Source organism: Lepisosteus platostomus, chromosome 3 (genome assembly GCF_059453375.1).
Source record: "Lepisosteus platostomus isolate fLepPlt1 chromosome 3, fLepPlt1.hap1, whole genome shotgun sequence".
NCBI classification, from domain to species: domain Eukaryota; kingdom Metazoa; phylum Chordata; class Actinopteri; order Semionotiformes; family Lepisosteidae; genus Lepisosteus; species Lepisosteus platostomus.
Genome location: NC_142613.1, coordinates 75,729,419 through 75,748,342, shown reverse-complemented (window position 1 = coordinate 75,748,342; position 18,924 = coordinate 75,729,419). Strand labels below are relative to the sequence as shown.

The window sequence follows — 18,924 nt, the reverse complement described above, 5'->3', positions numbered from 1 at the left end:
GCTTCTCATCGTCAGGGACTGGAAAGCTTTTCAAGTACGATGGGGTAATGGATGGAGCAAATGCAGACAAATCATAGAGGACTACGTGCTAACGACTTGAAAGAAGAATGAAAATTACCCAAAGCACAAGACAAAAACTACAGTACATTGGAGTGGCTTCACAAGAAGTGAATGTCTGTCAGTGTCCAAGTCAAAGTCCGACTTGCATCTGATCGAAAGTCTGTGCCAACACTTAAAAACTGCTGTCTAACGATGCTCCCCAGAATCCCCACAGCCTGAGCAAGTTTACAAAGAAGAATGGGCAAAAATAGCACCACCTGGCAGAGATGAACCAGACTTGCAGCTGTAATTGCTGTCAAACAGGATTCCACCAAATATTGACTCAAGGGGGTGAATACTTATGTAGTCAGCATATTTTAGTTTTTGATTTTTCTGCAGTTTTTTTACAGACATTAAACTCCTTTCCTGTTCAGTTAAGTTTTGATTCAAAATATTCCAAATATAGATCATAAAATTATATTTTAATAAATGTTTGTACATGTGCGTAAAATAATACATGTATGTACATTTTGTATTTTGTATGTACTCTCATTTGTAATTCAACAAAACGGGCCATCATTGGAGCAAATATTTCTGCAAGGCCCTATACTGTATATAGAGAGAGCCATTAAAAATACAACAAATAGGTCATATTATTGCCTCTCAGTATAACTTCATTGCTCTTACGGTTTGGGAATGCTTAGAGGGAGAATTGTCTCACTGTCAGGAAACAGTTCTTTCCGGTCCCTATGCGGACGACACGATCCGAAAGGTGAAGAAACAATAGGGAAAAATAACATGCAAGAGTCGGTCAGGAGACAGGGGGGCGTGTCCGAGGTGAGCAGGTGTCCAGGGGAAGTGAGTCCGGGGCAAACAATCCAAGCATAAATCCAAAAAGGGAAATCCAAAACGGGAGGCGAAGTCCAAGACCAGGGTATCCATCCGAAATAACTAAAAACCAGAACCGGGTCGGGACCGGCAGGACAGGGAATCAGGAACAGGAAACTAAAACCATGACGGAGCCAGACGCAGCAGGACCCCGGGCTCTCACGAAACGGGATTCAATGAGAAGCACCGGGCAAACGCCTGCGTCTGGCTTTAAAGGTGGAACTAAAGAGGGGCTGGAATAAGGAACAGGTTTGGGGAATGGGACAGAACGAGGAAGGGCTGGAGCGCCCTTAAGAGGAGGAGTAATGACCGTGACACTCACAGGACTCTGCTTTTAGCAGTATAAAGTCAGAATCAGGAGCTAATGACAATCTTCACCCTTATTAGCACAAGGAGAATCAACAAAATGCTAATTTCTTGCATGTGGAACATTAAAATGTTTAACATTGTGTATTAAAAAATCTGTAATTAAAGAAACACTACATTAAAATATATAAATTGTATGAATACATCATTGTTATAGTAGTTAGAGCAGCTATAGGACCACTGTACAGTACAATAAATCCAGTGACTTTGGGATTTTTGTTTTCTACGAATTATAAAATAATTTATGGGGGAAAAAATCAATAGCAAGTTTTGTGGGAATATTGGATTTTAAACTGGTTAACCTGAAGGGTGAATAATCTTGTTGAAAATTCTTTATAAGAATACGAATATAATTATACAATTAATAATGATAATTAATAGATCTATAATGTAACATAATTATGCTACGTAACCAAAATGAGCATACCGCGACCAACACTTTTCAGAATAACTCGCATAACAAATATACCAGTATAGAATATTTAGGTAATCCTACCTGTGGATAATTACTGTATACTGACAGTTTTAAATAGGAAGTGTTGTCTATTAAATAAACAAATAAATAAAAAAACCTTTAACCTTGTTTTTATAATGGTGATTATTTGCTTTAATAGGAGAGAAGAATTCCATATCATTGGTTTGCTTATTACTGTTCATATTTTGACTTTATTCATACTGTGCATTGTTTTCTTTCCTAGGTTTAACTGACAGCTCCGGCCTCAGATTTTTCTACACTCCTGTGCTGAGGGAATATGATGCAGGTGTCATTGAGACTGGAGTATGGGTCAGTCTTTACCACATGCTTCCACCAGGCTTACCTGAATACATTTCGGAAGGCCATTGTACCATGGAATGTCTCCAGGAGGTACTGTACAATTCAAAGAATGGGTATACTGGTGTTTATACCGAACTGATTCAGGATACCACATACGAGATAAGATAAGATCACTTTATTGGACATTGCCTTAGGAATTTGCCTTTTCACATACCCCAGCTTGCTCTCCATGAGACACACAGACAGGGAGAGAGGCTTGGGGTCAGAGTGCAGGGTCAGCCATATATATGGCACCCCTGGAGCAGTTGGGGTGAAGGGCCTTGCTCAGGGGCTCAATGGAGTAGGATTCCTTTGCCAACTGCAGGATTTGAACCAGCAACCTTACAGCCAGAGGCACAGATCCTTGGCCACAGAGCCACCACTCCGCCACACCAATGCAGTTGTGCCATTGGTATCCTTCTCACTGGTACTGGATTAAATATTTTTTACTGTAACTGTGTTGAACTTTGGGTGCAAGATTTGGTACTAGGAATTTTAACATTGAACAAAAATGAATTCTCACATTTTATACTGTTAACTAAAGTAATATACATTTATTTTTTTGTAGAGTTTTTGTATGACAAGCAACAGAAGGCAAATTAATTTGTTTACTATCCTGAAATGCGCATTACGTGATAACAGTGTTGCATGGAAGAAATATTGTTCGCTTGATATTAAGTTATGATTTATATGATCATTTTATGCATTTTGCTTTATATGCTCTATTTAGTTTTCATGGTTTCTTTTTATTAAATGTAACCACTGTTGTACAGTTTTGTCACCTTTTATAAGATCTTTTATTAATTTCCTTGTTAATGACTTTAATATCTAAATATCAAAATGTTAAAGTTTGTTTATAATTTGAAAAATATAAAGAGCCATTTTTGTCTAATTCACCACTTTATATGTTATACAGTATACTCTATATATATTCTGTGTTTTTATGCAGAATTAGTAATATCTACTCATATATGAAGAGTCAGAACAGCATAGCAATATACAGTATAAATGTCTCTAAGATAAATGTCTTCATTTTCAAATCAACGCATACATCATTATGAACCACTACAGTATATTTCAAGCACCTTATTTTATACATGCTGCAGTACTGTACTGTATATTCCAGCAAGGAGACTCTTGCAGAGGTAAAAAATGCCGGACGCATTTTAAGCACAGTTTGTTCAAATCAAAACTCTGCTCAAACCTCTTCCCTTGCTATAGGTTAGTTATGTGGAACTTGTCATTTTGACTGATGTCTCTGGGAAAAGAATGAACACTCCAAGCACAGCATATAAGGAAGGGAGGGATCTTAAAATACACTACTATGTAACCATACAGTATACAGTATATACTGTACTGTATACTGTACAGGTATGTGTAGATACAGTATATCCAAAGCTTTTACGGTAAATATGCTGTATAGTCTATTACTTTCTGTGACTTTAACACACAAAGGTTTCTCTTGTTTCAAAGGCACTAGATCATGAAATGCCAGCAGGAATCCGAGTGTTTGCTGTTCTTCTCCATTCTCACCTTGCTGGGAGAGCCCTGCGAGCAAGGCACTTCAGAAAAGACAACGAGCTGCGTCCCTTGGCTTATGACAACGAGTTTGATTTCAATTTTCAGGAGTTTCAGTATCTCAAAGAAGAAAGACTCATATTACCGGTACGTACATGGTTCTAATGACTTGCCTGTGTCAGTGCATTCAAGAAAACCTGAACTGACATCTTATAGGAAACAAAAAAAAAGTTACATGGTGAAAAGAAAAGAAGAGAGACACAACATTTGAGCTATGGAGCCATTTTTGTCACAGATGTCAGAAGGGAAGAACCATGGAATGGCAGGAGAGCGAAAAGACCCTATGCGTAGCGACAAGACGGGGGTTAGCCCGGGCTCAGCTGTTCAGGAGATGCCCTATAGAAACCGATGCCCTCAGGTAGCGGACGTGGGGCGACCTGGTGCTAGGCGGGTCTCAGGACATCCGAACGTCAATGCCGAGCGAGGCAGAATAAGTGACCCGGAAATATATAGCCCAAGGAAAGAGGGAAACCGGAAGGACAGCAAAGCCGGAAACTAGGGACAGGACAGAGTAGGAGCGCCCTCTGGCTGCAGAGGGTGCGTGACACAACTTTTATTAAATTGCACAATAAATTAATTGGGTGTCTTTCATAGAAGATAAAATGGAGGGCTGTGTCAGTGAGCGAACAGCAAATGAACATGTAGAGGTTAATTCCACACTGAAAAGTAACAATAAGAAACTATGGGGCCTTTTCCAGGTGTGGCGTGTAGAAACATAGAAGACTACAAAGTCAAAAAACAGATTTTTGAAAGACTTGATATGGTAGGAAACTAAATGTAATACGCAGTGCCTTACATGGTACAGTATGTGCTAGCATTAATGTGTGCTAGTATTCAAGCAAGTCACTCTAAAGTGTTGCCATCTGGGTTGGCAACATGTTGCACCTGGTGTTCAAGTCAGGACTTTGTCCTCTCAGGGATAGTCACTCTTTTCTTATCAGACCATTTAAAAAAGTGGTTTTTCAGTCGACTTTTAGATTCATGGGTGACGTAAGACTTAATACTTAATTTCAAGTTAAAATACTTTGATTACACTCAGGCAGAAACCATTTCCCTATTTTTTTTTTACTTTTCAGACCAATCATTTGCACCAGATTGGATTCAGGGTAACCATAGCAATTTACGCAACTACTTCAAAAAATCAAATTACTATTTTGTTACTTACAGCGTTTCCTACAGTAGTTTTATCAGTTTTTTGCAGATTGTTTAGATTCTAAATACAAATGCCTATCTGAAAGTACAACTATGTCAAGTTCGGACGGCAGCAAAATATGGAAGCTTCTCAGTCAGGTGAAATACTTCTGTGAGGAACTGTCAGGTTTTATGTCTGCTACAAACCTGTATGCCTTCTTGTTTAAGTTAAGAGTTTGTCATACTGATGAGCCAGTAAGGGCCAGATTGCTGCAGAAATGGCATTGTGCAATGTTCTTATTAATGTGAGGGCCAATGATTCATTCCAGTAATGTTTGGATGGAAACATCTTCGGCACACACGTTCCACAATATGTCAGAGGTCCACCAGTCTGACATAAATTATTATTTAAGATAGTGTTTGCTTGTTTTTTCTGTTTTCTCTGTGATGAAAGGTTTCAGAATATACCAAAATTCTGATGTTCGTTGAATGTTTTTCTCTTTTTTTAGGGAGATAATTTGATCACTGAATGCAAGTATAATACCAGAAATCGGAAAAATATGACTTGGGTAAGAGGTGGCAGGCTTTTTGTCATTTGTTTTTGAAAAATAATCTATTTAAAATGTGAGAAGAGTAGTGTTGAGTCTTACGGAGTCTATTTTCTTTTGATTTAACCAATTTTCTGCTTGCATTTGAGGTGCGTTTTTATTTTAGCCTGACTAAAACACTCAGAAACAAAATGTTAAAATTATGGTTCTTTTATTACTGAAGATTGGGTCCAGATTTGGTTTGCCCCGTAGTTCTACAAGCCCTAAATTACAGATATTTCATGTTTCACAATTTTTTTTACAATGAAGTGTGATTATACACTTTTAAAATGATTTTTTTTATCAAACAATAACTTCAAGTATATCTCATAACTTGCTATAATTTTAATTGGCTTTGTTAAGAATAAACACTCCCTTACATTAGCCTACTAGTTCATTAGACCTTCACATATCTCGGTTTCTCTAATATTAAGAAGACTGAGAGCCATGACTTATATTATGTGGATAGCTCACAGAATTACTAGCAACACTGGGACTTTTATACAGCTGTGTGGCACTCCTTGCTGAAGGATACAAGAACACTGTCTGTTGTAGGGATTTTTTTCCCAGGTAGCCCAGGACTCCACAGTCCAGTCCTAAACTACTATACTATACAGCCCAATGTTACAGATCATACCATATTTACTGCGTAGTCCCTTTTGAGAGTCTTAATGTCATTGTGCAGAACATATCGCACCAAACCTACCCCTGTAATTTTCATCTTGGTAAGAGAACAAAATATGCAAGAATAAGCTGACCACTTTAAGCAAGACTGTGAAAAATATCTATATTTTCCATTTATTATTTAAACAGTAAGTAAAGTTAAATTGTCTTCAATAGGCCCCATTAATACTGCCAGGCAGGGATGTTGCTTGTTGACTTCAAGAACTCTCAGAAATCATCCAAATATAAAGGCTTGTAAGTTTGTAGCTTCATCGCTCAGAGGTTAATAGCCAACTAGAAGCTTCTGATTTTTTGGGAATGTAGTTCAGGCAAGAACTGCCATCTTGTCTGAACCTACTGCCATTTTACACAGATTAATAATTAATAATTAACTGATCCAGGAATCTCATTCATCCATTTCTTGAAAGAAGACAGGGGTTTCAGCCTGAACGACAAGGCAGCGTAGCTTGTTCCACACTCCCACAACCCTTTGTGTAAAAACATGCCTCCTGATCTCAGATTTAAGTGCACTTCCAGGTAGTTCCATGTGTGCACTCTAAACTGTGTTAAACTGTTTGATACTGAAGAAGGTCAGTTGGATGACTTTGTTCATGCATGTCAGGATTTTGAATACTTCATCAGGCTTTAGTCTTCTCCACTTAATACTAAAAACATTAATCTCTAATTTTAGCAGTGCAAGGGTCTTTTGCAAAGTCTCCTGCAAAATGTATAAATGTTGAATAATGACAGCCTCACGTACTTTGGAGGCAACTCATTTTAAAGAATTTAAAATGTTATATGATACCTAAAATACCTTCTTACCAGTGCTGATCATTTACAATGAGAAAAACAATGGCTATAATCTGGAGATGAGCAGTAGTACATACAGTAGATTACTTTTTTAAGACACTTCATAAACAGAAATGCACACCTCAATTAAAATTATTTTTCATTTTTGATGTTTTGTTTTGTTTAAGCATTGTATGTTCTTGTTTATGATGTTCACCTAGGTGGCAGTTAGAAATGTGTCTTATTACAGGGTGGATTAAGTACCAGGGACGAAATGTGTCTGTCGTATCTCCTGTACTACCCCAGAATCAATCTGTCCAGATGTGAAAGCCTTCCAGAAATTACAGGGCAGCTTAAATTTATTGGTGTGAAGGAGATATACACACCTGTCACGTAAGTATTCCTTAATTACAATAATCTATGATCATTCTTTTTGGGGAAGTTTACCGAGTTTTCACTGCATGTAACTTAGTCCAATTAACAACATCAGTGGACTGCTTTATTTTTAATTGCATAGAATAGATAATACAACTGTTTCAGCTGTTGCAACACTAGCTCATATACTAGTGAAGTACTAGTCATAAGCACTGTGTATTTGTTTTCCTTCCACTTATGTGAAGATTGGGATATTGTGCAATAAAAACTGTGGTTAATTTTATTAAAAGAGCATATGTTTCTCCATGTCGCATAAATTACACAGCTGTCTGGTTCTGGCATTAGATAATTCATTTTTTGTCTCATACACAAAGAAAGACAAGTCAGTGGGCAAGCATATAAAAGACTGCATTTTTTTCTTTTAAAGTATGGCCTTACAGTCATACATTTAAAAAATCACCATCTTGTGTCAGTTTTAGACTTATTAAGATCAAGGCTATTGGATAGTCTGTAAATGAGCTTCACATTTTCAGTGGAAATTTTACAATGCAGTTACATTTTTGAATTCTGTAAACATTTAAAGTAATTCTTTCATGTGTCAAAATTGAATTGTATCCATTTAATAATTGAGTTAAGAAGTTCATAAATTCAAAACATTGAATGTGTTTAGTAGTCCACAATAGTGATTAAATGTCACAAAAGTACATGTAAGAACAGTGATAACACAAACCCATCTGGTTTAACCCTCTTTGTTTCCATTTCAAAAAGCTGATCTTGATGGTTTATTTCTGAGATTCCTGGCAGGATATCATGTTAAAGTCAAAATTATCACTGTATGATTTTGTTTCCATGTAATGTGAGTCTGTGATCCTATTAGATCCTACTTGCACATTTGTAGAGCTTACAGGCACAGATCTGAGATTCATATAAATGGAATCAGGCAGAATAAACTGAGGACTTACAGTAATTTTGATTCAGAAACATTCATCATGTGTCTTTACATTGAAAACGTGTTCCTCAAAAGGACTGGTTGTCACGGATGTCGGAAGGGCCTACATCTTGAGGGCTGTAATGGCTTAAAGCAGTGGTTCTCAAACTGTGGTACGCGTACCGGCGGTGGTATGTGGCGTGCCTCCAGGTGGTACGCCAAATGACCCTGGAACTGTGTCATGTGCGCTGAAAAATCGGGCCGGGTTTTCATATTTTGTATTTTAATAAGTGTCGAATACGCAGCCTAGGACTACGATACAGTGCGCGCTAATACTTCAGTGGACACAAGAGATACTCTGTAATTCTATACCACTCTATAAGGAATGCGTGCTACGGATGCAAGTGACCAATTGTATTTAAAAAAAGCTACTTTATCTCCAGCAAATAGGGAGGAAGGAGAATGTGCGTGATTTTGGAACAATGCCAACGTTGTAAACACAGGAATGCATAGAAATACGTGCTACGAACGCAGGTAATCTTGTGAGCACACGAAAGCGTGATAACAGAAAAATATTTAAGAACTGTTCTAATTTGAGAAAAATACACCGAGCGTCTCTGTGTTTCGCTCCCATGCGCATGAAATAAAAACTAAATAAATACGGAAATAAAAACGGAAACGCGGAAAAATGCAAGTTTCCGGATTGCTAAAGCAGGTAAGCTACACTGTTTTTGAAGAACCTTATTTACCGTTGGCAAAAGAGCTGACACGCATTATGTGTAGAAAAAAAGCTGCTAAACAGCTCGACCTGCTGCCCCCCTCCCCCTGAAAGATACAGTCATTCATAGAATTATTGAAATGAAGGATTATATCAAAAGTACACTGATAGAGCGTGTTAAGATGAGCAGATGCTTTTCACTGCAATTAGATGAGTCTGTAGTCGATTTGGCCAATTTGCTCGTTTACGTTAGATACGGGTTTGAGGGTAGGTCCCATGAGGACTTTCTGTTCTTTAAACCGCTACCAACAGGAACTTCAGGAGAGCACATATTTCAGCTTCTGAATGAATTTATCGACAAGAATAGCATCGACTGGATAAAATGTGTGGGAGTTTGTACAGACGGTGCTAAAGCAATGACAAGCCGACATAACGGTGTAGTTGCACAAATTAGAGAGGTTGCTCCAGAAATTAATGTACGCATTACAACATCCACCGCGAGACCTTTGCCGTCAAGAAAATGCCTGATGATTTTAAGATATGTTAGACTCTGAATTGTATCAAGGCTCAAAAAATTAATTCACATCTGCTTTGCTCAATTAAACAGGCTCACCCCTCTCACTGAAATGGTGCTTTTTTATTAGTTGTTGTTAATGTTTTTTTTTCTGTAAAACACTTTGAGAAGCCACCTTTAAAGGTGCTTTATCAAATAAAGTTTATTATTATAATATTTATTATATGTATGCGCGCTCATGTTGGTCATTGAGAATTTCTGGGGTTTCTATGAGATGATGACCTGTAGGTGGTACTTGGATGCTTTGGTTGGATTAGGGGTGGTACTTGGTCCAAAAAGTTTGAGAATCACTGGCTTAAAGAATATAGTTCAGGTCTTACCCTGCTTTTGGAAGAACAACATACAGATAGACGTTGTTGGTCTGACGTAGGTTTTTAGCTGGCTTCTGTTCCCAATACACATCCTTAGTACAGACTCTAAACAAATTCACTGTCACGGATGTCGGAAGGGAATGCCGTGGAATGACAAGGAGAGACATAGAGACCCTGTGCTTAGTGGCAAAAGGGACAACACGGAGGTTAGCCCAGGCTCTGGGGGTCGGACCATGTCAGTATAGAGACCTGTGCCCTCAGGCTACGGATTTGGGGCGACCTTGTACTAGGTGGGTCTCAGGACATCCAAACCCTCAATGCTGAGCCAGGAGCAGAGCAGACACGGGAGATAAATAGGCTTCACAACAAGACACACCGGAAAGACATGAATAATCACAGGGAACTACGAACAGGACAGAAGAGCAGAGCCCTCTAGGAGTACAGGGCGTGACTCTGGTGCTGTTCTTCCTTCATACTGTATACCTGGTGATGCATAAAACCATACTGGGACCTGCAGGAGTAACTACCTGAAACATGGCTAGGAATGATAAAAATAAAAGGAATGAACACAATTATTTTTTACATTAAGAACAGAAGATGTCATAGTGTTAGTCATTATTAAATTGGACAACCGAAGTTAGAGGATCCAAGCAGTTTAAGACGTATGCAGATTAAATTACAAAATAACAATTCAAAGATTTAAACAACAGTTGTAAGCTACAGACCACCTACAGTGAATACGCACACAAGTAGCTTACTGAATGATGATATCAGGACACAGTGTAGCCAAGTTAATGTTCTCTTACTGGGAGATACAGAATCTGAAAGGGATATTGATGAAAGGATTGATAATCGCTTCTTAACCAGGATGCATAGTAATTAAAAGAACATACAGTACTATAAGACAGGTTAGAAATAAGAGGAAGTCATTTTGTTTATCATGAATAGACATGATAGAGGCAATTCTGATTTATACTTTCAATCTCTAAAACATGAGTCAAAGCCCAGGGTTTATAATATTCAAACAGCAAACTACAGTATAAAGGCATGAGGCAGATCTTACAGGGAGTGAACTAAGAACAGATGGATACAGAGTCAATAGAAGAAGGTTGGTTACACTTCAAAAACATGATATCAAAGACTCAGAATTAATTCATGCCTTCAACCATCAATTTGAAATCTAAAATATGGTCTAATGCTTTAATGGAGATGTTAAGAATAAAATAGAAGAAAGATGCTTTGCAGACTGCAAAAGGGCCCAAGATTCAGTGACAGAAAAGCTTCAGGCACTGCTGAAAGAAGGTTCGATAGGGGCTGGGGCAGATAACAACCCACAAATTGCACGCAAATATGGGGAGGACATACTGTACAAACCCCATACAAATAGCACCCCAGAAATTAGGCCCAGTACCCCTGCACTGCGAGGCAGCAATGCTAACCACTGCTCACTGTGCCGCTCAATTCAAGGAAATGAGAATCTTGTTCTTAGACCCATAGATACAATATTTCACCATTCAATTAGAATGGGAGCAGTACCTACAGATTAAAAGCATTTCAGTTTTAAATGCACCTCTCCCAGTTGTTTGCAAATTTTGATTCTGACTGACTTTATCAAGGCTTTTGAGCATATTGAATACTTGACTCAGGTTTCTTCCTTGTTAAAGACTAAAAAGATTCTGTATAAACTATGTTAGAAACTGCATAATTAACAAGGATTCCTTTGTGTTTGATGTCCTCAGATTTGCTGGTGGGAGTAAGGTGCTTATACTGTATGTACTGTAAATGAGATACTGTGCACTGTGATTGTAGTGGTGATCATCACCCTGGTACACAAAGCCATATTGAAATACAGCTGTTAAACATTTAGCTAGTGTAGTGTGTGGGGTCAGGTCCAGGATTTAAACTGCCAATTCCTGCCTCTAACTGAGCACCAGACCCACGCAGCCCAAACAAGAGCTAAATCCTCTGTGCTGAAAGTTAAGTCCCTTGTTGCAGAGATTTTAAAAGCTCTTTTGGGAGTCCTGCAGAGTAATGCTGCTAGCTCATCTTACTTTGCAATTTGTTTAGTTAGCCAATCACATACACAGTTTGCAAGTAATGTAGTAAGTAGAAACACAGCAGTTTCTTGAGAGGCATTCAATGTATCTGTAGCCTATGGCCACCCAGACATGTATTGGTATTGTTCATGTTTATGCCATGCACACAATTTCCCATAAAGCAAGCCATTCCCTGCATTTCTTCAAAATTTGTTTTGTTCTGGATAAGTTGGGTTTAAAACTCAAGGATCTTAACTTGGTAGTATAAAACAATTTAAGCATTTAACTTAAGTAAGTTTTCAGTTTAAAGATTTTTCTTCCAACCTTGTTAAAGGATATGACTCCTTACTGTTGCCAATCCATCCACTTTCTAATGGCTTCTTCCAGTGCAGGGTCACAGGGGAGCTGGAGCCTATCCCAGCAAGCGAGGGGCACAAAGCAGGGTACACCCTGGTCTGGAAGCCAGTCCATCACAGGGCACACACAGATGCAAACACAGACAGACACACACTGACACCTAGGACCAAATTTCTGGAAACTGGAGCTCCCAGAGGAAACCCACTTATTTTTTCTAAGATTTAACTTGTTGCTGCTCCAGCTGTTCTGTGTTTATGTTTTTGGTGTTGCCTTAATGTCTTTGTATTGGGGCACACAGGCAAATAAGCATCTCATTGAAGGTGACAATAAACCAAACTGAACATGGGGAGAACAGACAAACTCCATGAAGATACTGGAGGAGCCCAGGCCTGGAACTGAATTCAGGGCCCTCGTGGTGTGAAGCAGCAATGCTTAGTGTTGCCAGTATTTTAGAAAACCCCCTTCTTTGACTACGTTGTCATCTTATTTATGTTTGTTGTTCACTGTATAGTCCAGGTGTGACTTAGTTACCAAACAAACAACACAGATCGAGAAATCCCAAATGGATACATAAAAAAGTAGTAGCTTTGCTAGAAATGTATTCACACTGACAGTGTCTTCTGACAACAGATGCAGTCCTCAGATAAACACAGAAACAATACAAAAGCTGTAGGGCGTAATAGTAATGGCCACAGATCCATAGCAACACCGTGGAGCCTGACTTCACAAAGAACAATTACAAGAACATTGCGGTGGACACAAAGAAACAAAGCATAAAAGCATAACCCCGGTGTCCTGGCCAAATTTCCCATGCCTCCTAATAATCCCCCTCTATGAATTGGCTACATTACTCTGCTCTCCTCCCCACTGAGAGCTGGTGTGTGGTGAGCGTTCTGGCGCACTATGGCTGCCGTCGCATCATCCAGGTGGGGCTGCACATTGGTGGTGGCGGAGGGGATCCCCATTACCTGTAAAGCGCTTTGAGTGGAGTGTCCAGAAAAGCGCTATATAAGTGTAAGCAATTATTATTATTATTATTATTATTATTATTATTATTATTATTATTATTATTATAAAATTAGAAAGTAATTTACTGTATGTATCAACTAAATTTCTGTCGTCAGCGATGCAGGTCTTACAATCACAGACAAAATAAATGAAATACTGCCCGAGACTTGTAACTCTTAAGATCTTTTGTTTTTGCAGAGGCCCAGCTCGCACATACAGTACATCCTCTCCTTGGGTTATAACATTAATAATATGTCTTCACTCAGTCCTTGTTACAGTCCCAGCATCCCTCCTCCAGAGGGCACCTCGAGCTCTGGTGCCTACTTCATCTGTACAGCAGAGGCATAGATCAAGCAGACGGCAGTAGCCAGTAGTATCCCTGCTTGCCCAGTGTCCCTACAGTACCTCACCATGCCTCCCCCCCCCCCCCCCCCAGACCTATTTAAACCCTGCTCTTTTTTCAAGCTGTGCTTAGTATTGGTTTCAGCTCAGCCTTTGCTGGATTCTTCCTGGACTCCTTGCCTGACTTTTGGATTTTGGCCTGTTTCTTGACCTTGGCTTTTGGATTGTGTTTCTGGCGCTTGATACTAAATTTGTCTTCTGGCTTTGGACTTTCACTCTCCTCTTGACCCTGCCCTTGGATTTCCCTAGTTTACTGGTTTAGGATTTCTGTGACCTTGAAACCCACATAGGGTCCATTCCTTGTTTTCTGAGCTATGGACCAGCTTAACAGCCTGCTCAGTCTCGAAACCCAGTCCTTCACAGAGATATTAGTCCCCAAAAGATCTCCAGCTCCTCTTCTCACGTGGAACAGCTCTTCAGTCCTCTGTTCTGTTCCACTGAGAGAGCTGGAACGGATGAATTCTTGATAATCTCCCAAATTCCATAGTTCTCTTCTTTGCAGAATAACTCTTTCATTCCCTGGATCCCGTGGCACAGTCAGCTGTGCTCCCCCATGCCCAGTCTTCCCTTTACCTGACCCATTCCCACTGTGGGACCCCTGCCCCACTTAGTCGGGCTCACCCTTCCACAGCCAGTCTTCCCTACACTGGAAGATACACGTTTCGTCACACCCTCCTCTAGACCACGACTCCAGCCACACAAGCAATACTGCTCACCTGGCTGACGTCATTCACAAGTGATCTCCCACTCAATGTCTCCATCCAAAAAGTTGCCTTGCAGGCCATACACTCAAATTCGCTCATACATCAGTTTCTCTTTGACTGGTTATATAATTAGACTCTCTTTACACAAACTGGCTTTCCGAACCTGTTACTGTAAGTATTATGCCTATTTACTGTACTTAAATTCATGTTTAACATGTCCAATTCTATTTTATGAGCGTTTAAATGTGGAAAGTGGCAAGAAAATTCATGCAGATAAAAACAGAGTATGAACACAGAATTTGTTGAAGATGCATTTTAAAGCACGCTCAGCAGGCGAAACATTTCTGCGTAAGAGAGCGAGTGTGAGATTACAATTTGAACTCGCTTGAACTTCTATTTAACGACTCCGTTAAGATTGAAAACAGACGTGGTGCATGCTCTACCTGGCACTACCTGTCTATGATGAGGAAGCCAGCTCCTTGGCATCCTTCAAGAAGCAGCTACAGAAGATGATTCTGTGAAAATCATATGCAGTGGTTGCAGGGTGTGTGATAAGAGCAAACCTCATACCTTAAAAACTGGGTGTTTTGCGGGCAGTAATGAAAGTAAAAATTAGTAGTTTGGACTTTCAACCCCAGGGTAAGCAGTTTAAATCCAGCATAGTGATGCTGTTATACTCTAGAGCAAAGTTCACTAATCTAAACTGCATACAGTAAATGACTTTTATAATTGTTATGTAGAAAGCAGTTAACTGTAATTTGAAAGCCATTTAGGATTTAAGCATACTTTGCAATATAATGTATGAATAAGAAATTCATGCTCAACATTGATTAGTCTCCAAATGTGGATGACTTGTTTCCATGAGTAGTTTTTATACAAGTAAGTTGAAAGTAAACACACAAATATGTATTTTGCATGGCTGCATATTCACAGAATTCTTTGGTACAGGTTTTAGTAGCTGTAGCCATTTGATAGAAAACTGCCTTTGGTATTTTGTTTGTACTGTAGTTTTAGTTCCCAGATTTTTTTCCTGTCTGTTTACAATATTAATTTTTTCTTTCACAACAAAAAAAAACAATAAATTGTTTTTGGGAAAATGTTAACTCCATTGTGAAATTGTGTATAATATTTTTATGAAATTGCAGTCTGTTGGTAAGTGATCTAACAAAAGCTTGTTACTTTTGCTGGATTTTTAAAGGTAATTCCTAAGATGAAAATAGGGCTAGAGGGGGGGTTGGGTTTAATTTGCTCTGTTACCCTGCTGTTAAGCTGTGATTGATCTGCAATTACTCACTATCCTAGAATTTTCAAAATGTAACCATCAAGCTCTTAATGTCCATCAGCAAAGAGACTTAAGCCCACGTAATAATGAGAGTCTAGAAATGAGAACCATCTGAGAGGGCAGCCTAATGGTGTGTGTTTACTCTTATTGTTGGCAGCAGTGCATTCTTCCTGTACTAGTGTTTAGGAATGGAAGGGATTTGTATAAGTCATGCTGAGCCACACTGAACAGATTAAGTTACAAAGCTCTTTTCCCACAAACGTGTTGCACAAACAAGCAATAAAGAAAAATACTTTCCGTGCTTTTCTTTAAAACAGGCACACATCGGACAGTTTTGCATGATAGTAAACAGATATTCATCAATAACAACCCTTTAATATTTAAAATGTTTATATGCTTAAGCTGTGGTGTTTTTTTTCTTCCTTTATTTGTTTTTTGTCATATAGGCCGATAACAGCGGTGCAAAATAGCATGATTTCGAATTTTGGTCAAAATATGTGACTTTACTTTCTATTTCTCCGCTCTAAGGACCTGGCCATTTATAATCAAAAGCCCTATGAAGTATAATAACCTCTCCTTCATGGAAGCCATGGATAAATTCAGGTGGTCCAAGAAAAAGGGAAAGGCCTTCAATGACGTAGTTCATCGCCTGCCAATCAATGTGAGATGTGCCAAACACGATCAGGATGAGTGGTCGGTGAGTATCAGCCTGTCTGTTCTGTAAACATCACCAATAAAGAAGAATGACCAGTTCCAGAGGTGGCCATGCATGCCCTGTCCAAGACACTACCTCCACCATGCTTCACACCACACTTCAACCTTTCCATCTTTAAGGTTTATCTTGGTTTGGATCTGTCCGCAAAATGTTATTCCCAAACTTTCCTGGTCATCTTTGTACTTCTGAGCAAATGTGACTGCTGTGTTCTTGATACTGAAGGGAGGTTTACAAGTGATATACCTTTTTTATTTTGCCTCCTTCTGCAAACCGTGGATGATACCAACACCCTACATTCTGCAACTTGTAGCCAGTTTCGCTCACAGTAGTTTGAGAGTTGTCCTTGACAGCTCTAACTTCTGCCATCAGATTGTTTTTCTTGACCGACCCTGTCTTGGCAGATTGGTAATTCATTTTCTTCTTCAGTATATTCCAAATTGAAGTGTTTGATGTGCCAATAGATGTTCTGCGCCATATCTCCCACTGAGTTTTTCTTTTCTTTAACAGCAAATTCTTTGGTTCTCATTTTGACTTTCGACTACAGACTCCAAGCACTGAATTCAAAGTGAGACAGGTTGAAAGGCTGTTCACAACTCTTTTAATGAGTGCCAGAGTGCCCAACAATAAATGCCTGTCAACCTTTTGACCCTTCAAAATAAAGAGGTTCAACACCATCAATATGCTTTATTGACCCAAGACAGTAGAGCTTCGTTAAATTAAATACATACATAAATTAAATACATACATAAAATACAAAATAAGTATGTAAACTTATCAGTCGTGTTTTCTTAAGAGAAATGATTATTATTGGAGTAGTCCTAAAACGTTTCGAGAACACTTTTTCTATTTCTGTTTTCCTGTGTACAGTGCAAAACATCTGCATTCTTTTATGTTTTTGCCACTTGTCTCCTAGGTTCAAGGCATGATTGTGTCTCCACCTGAAATAAAGAGGCCAACCAGCATTTCTCCAGTCCCATGCAGTAGAGCATCAGAACAGCACTGCAGTCCAGCTCTCCTTATTTTCACCTACTTTGTGTATTTAATCAGCACCTGGCCACGATTGTGCCTAAATCCAGGTGACATCTAGCACTTTTCTGTGGGCACTCCATTGTTCTGATCTTATAATCGAAGCAGTTAAGGAACACTGAAGGTGAAACAGATCGAAAGACATTACAAACATGAAAATAAGGGCTTTGCAGTTCACTCTGTTATTTTCTAGAACATAGGGGGCAATCGTTTTGTGCATTCTCAAAAAGTACTGCAGGCTTGTTTGATAAGCATCCCTCTTCTACTTGACTAAAATATTTATGTGACCCTAAATCTAACATTCAGTCGTGAGGTTTTTTCCCTCTGTTGGAAAATAAATTCTGAGAAATATGAAACATGAACTAATACTGATACTAAGCATAAGCCATTAAGGAACTATTTGTATGAAAGTACTGTCAGAATACTCTGTGTGACATACTGTAAGCAAAACATACTGAATGATACAAAACATCCTCAAAAGACAATTGACAGAACATTCCTGGAATGTTCCTTGAAGTATAATGTTTTGATAAAGTAGAAAGATATTTTTTCACTTTATTCTATATTTTTAAAACTTTTAATAAATGTATTACTTTATTATGTGGATACAGTTGTCAGGTAAATCTAAAATTATGTATTAAAAAAGATTTTTCTAATTAAATGTGATGACAGAAATGTTTGTTTTCGTTACTCCGTTAAAGAAAAATAACAATTTAAATATATTGAAGTGATCTGAAGTACAGCTTTGTGTAACATCAACTTTGTTACAAGTACAACAACTTTAATTGTACTGAAATGAAACTTTATCAGAAAAATCCCAAACTTTAAATCAGTATTATAAATTCTCAAGGTATGAAATCTGGCGTTTTAACCGACAGCAAAACATTGTAACTATGCCAACGTTTAAAAATATTCACACATACTCTATTATAGAATTCTCAAAACTATTTTTTTGCTGTCAAAAATGTAAATTTCACAATTTATTCTCATGTAGTGCACCAAATTGCTGCCTTTCACACATTTCTTTAACATTATAGGAACTGTTTGCTTTTTTAAAAAGTCACCTGTGGTGACAGGACTGAGCTATATTACAGTATATGGAAAGGCAACCATGTTAAAATGCAACAGCAACAAACGTGAATTGAATTTTTGATGTCTATGAGTGGGGATTGTAGCAGTGAACTGGGTTACGTACAATGATATATTTTCCGAACTGGCCTGCAGAAAATTAGGAGGAATAATGACATAATCCAGTTTAAATCCATTCTGAACTGTATATCTATCTGATGAAGATGACTATAGTTGCTTATTGATGGGCTGCATATTCCAGCAATCATGAGGGGTATCTGATTACTCAAGAATAACATTCTTTCTCATGATCTCCTGCCTTTCAGACAGTCCTCCCCAGTCCCCATCATTTGCCCCTGTCCAGGCAGTCACTACACAACCCATCAGCGAAGTCAGTGAAGGCACCTGCACTAGTGTTCTTTGTGGATAACACACTAAGGGACATATGAGGCATTGAAAAGGGACATGTACACAGATGTACTGTGAAAGAGTAAGCAGAGAAGATCTGATGCAAAGGAAGAAAAAATAAAAATCTTCTATATTTCCTTGAATTTATATGGCAATT

At 38.6% G+C, this 18,924-nt stretch overlaps 1 protein-coding gene across 1 annotated transcript in view; it reads left to right on the top strand.

Moving 5' to 3' along the window:
• The window catches only part of moxd1 (monooxygenase, DBH-like 1), a 49,432-nt gene extending 31,466 nt beyond the window's left edge, over positions 1–17,966 (top strand). The window contains exons 7-12 of the mRNA XM_088626858.1: positions 1,992–2,158; positions 3,581–3,772; positions 5,326–5,385; positions 7,106–7,248; positions 16,079–16,247; positions 17,179–17,966. Coding sequence (XP_088482984.1) covers positions 1,992–2,158; positions 3,581–3,772; positions 5,326–5,385; positions 7,106–7,248; positions 16,079–16,247; positions 17,179–17,352 — 905 coding nt within the window. The 3' untranslated portion in view covers positions 17,353–17,966. The remainder of the gene's footprint in view (positions 1–1,991; positions 2,159–3,580; positions 3,773–5,325; positions 5,386–7,105; positions 7,249–16,078; positions 16,248–17,178) is intronic.
• Positions 17,967–18,924: the final 958 nt, after the last annotated feature.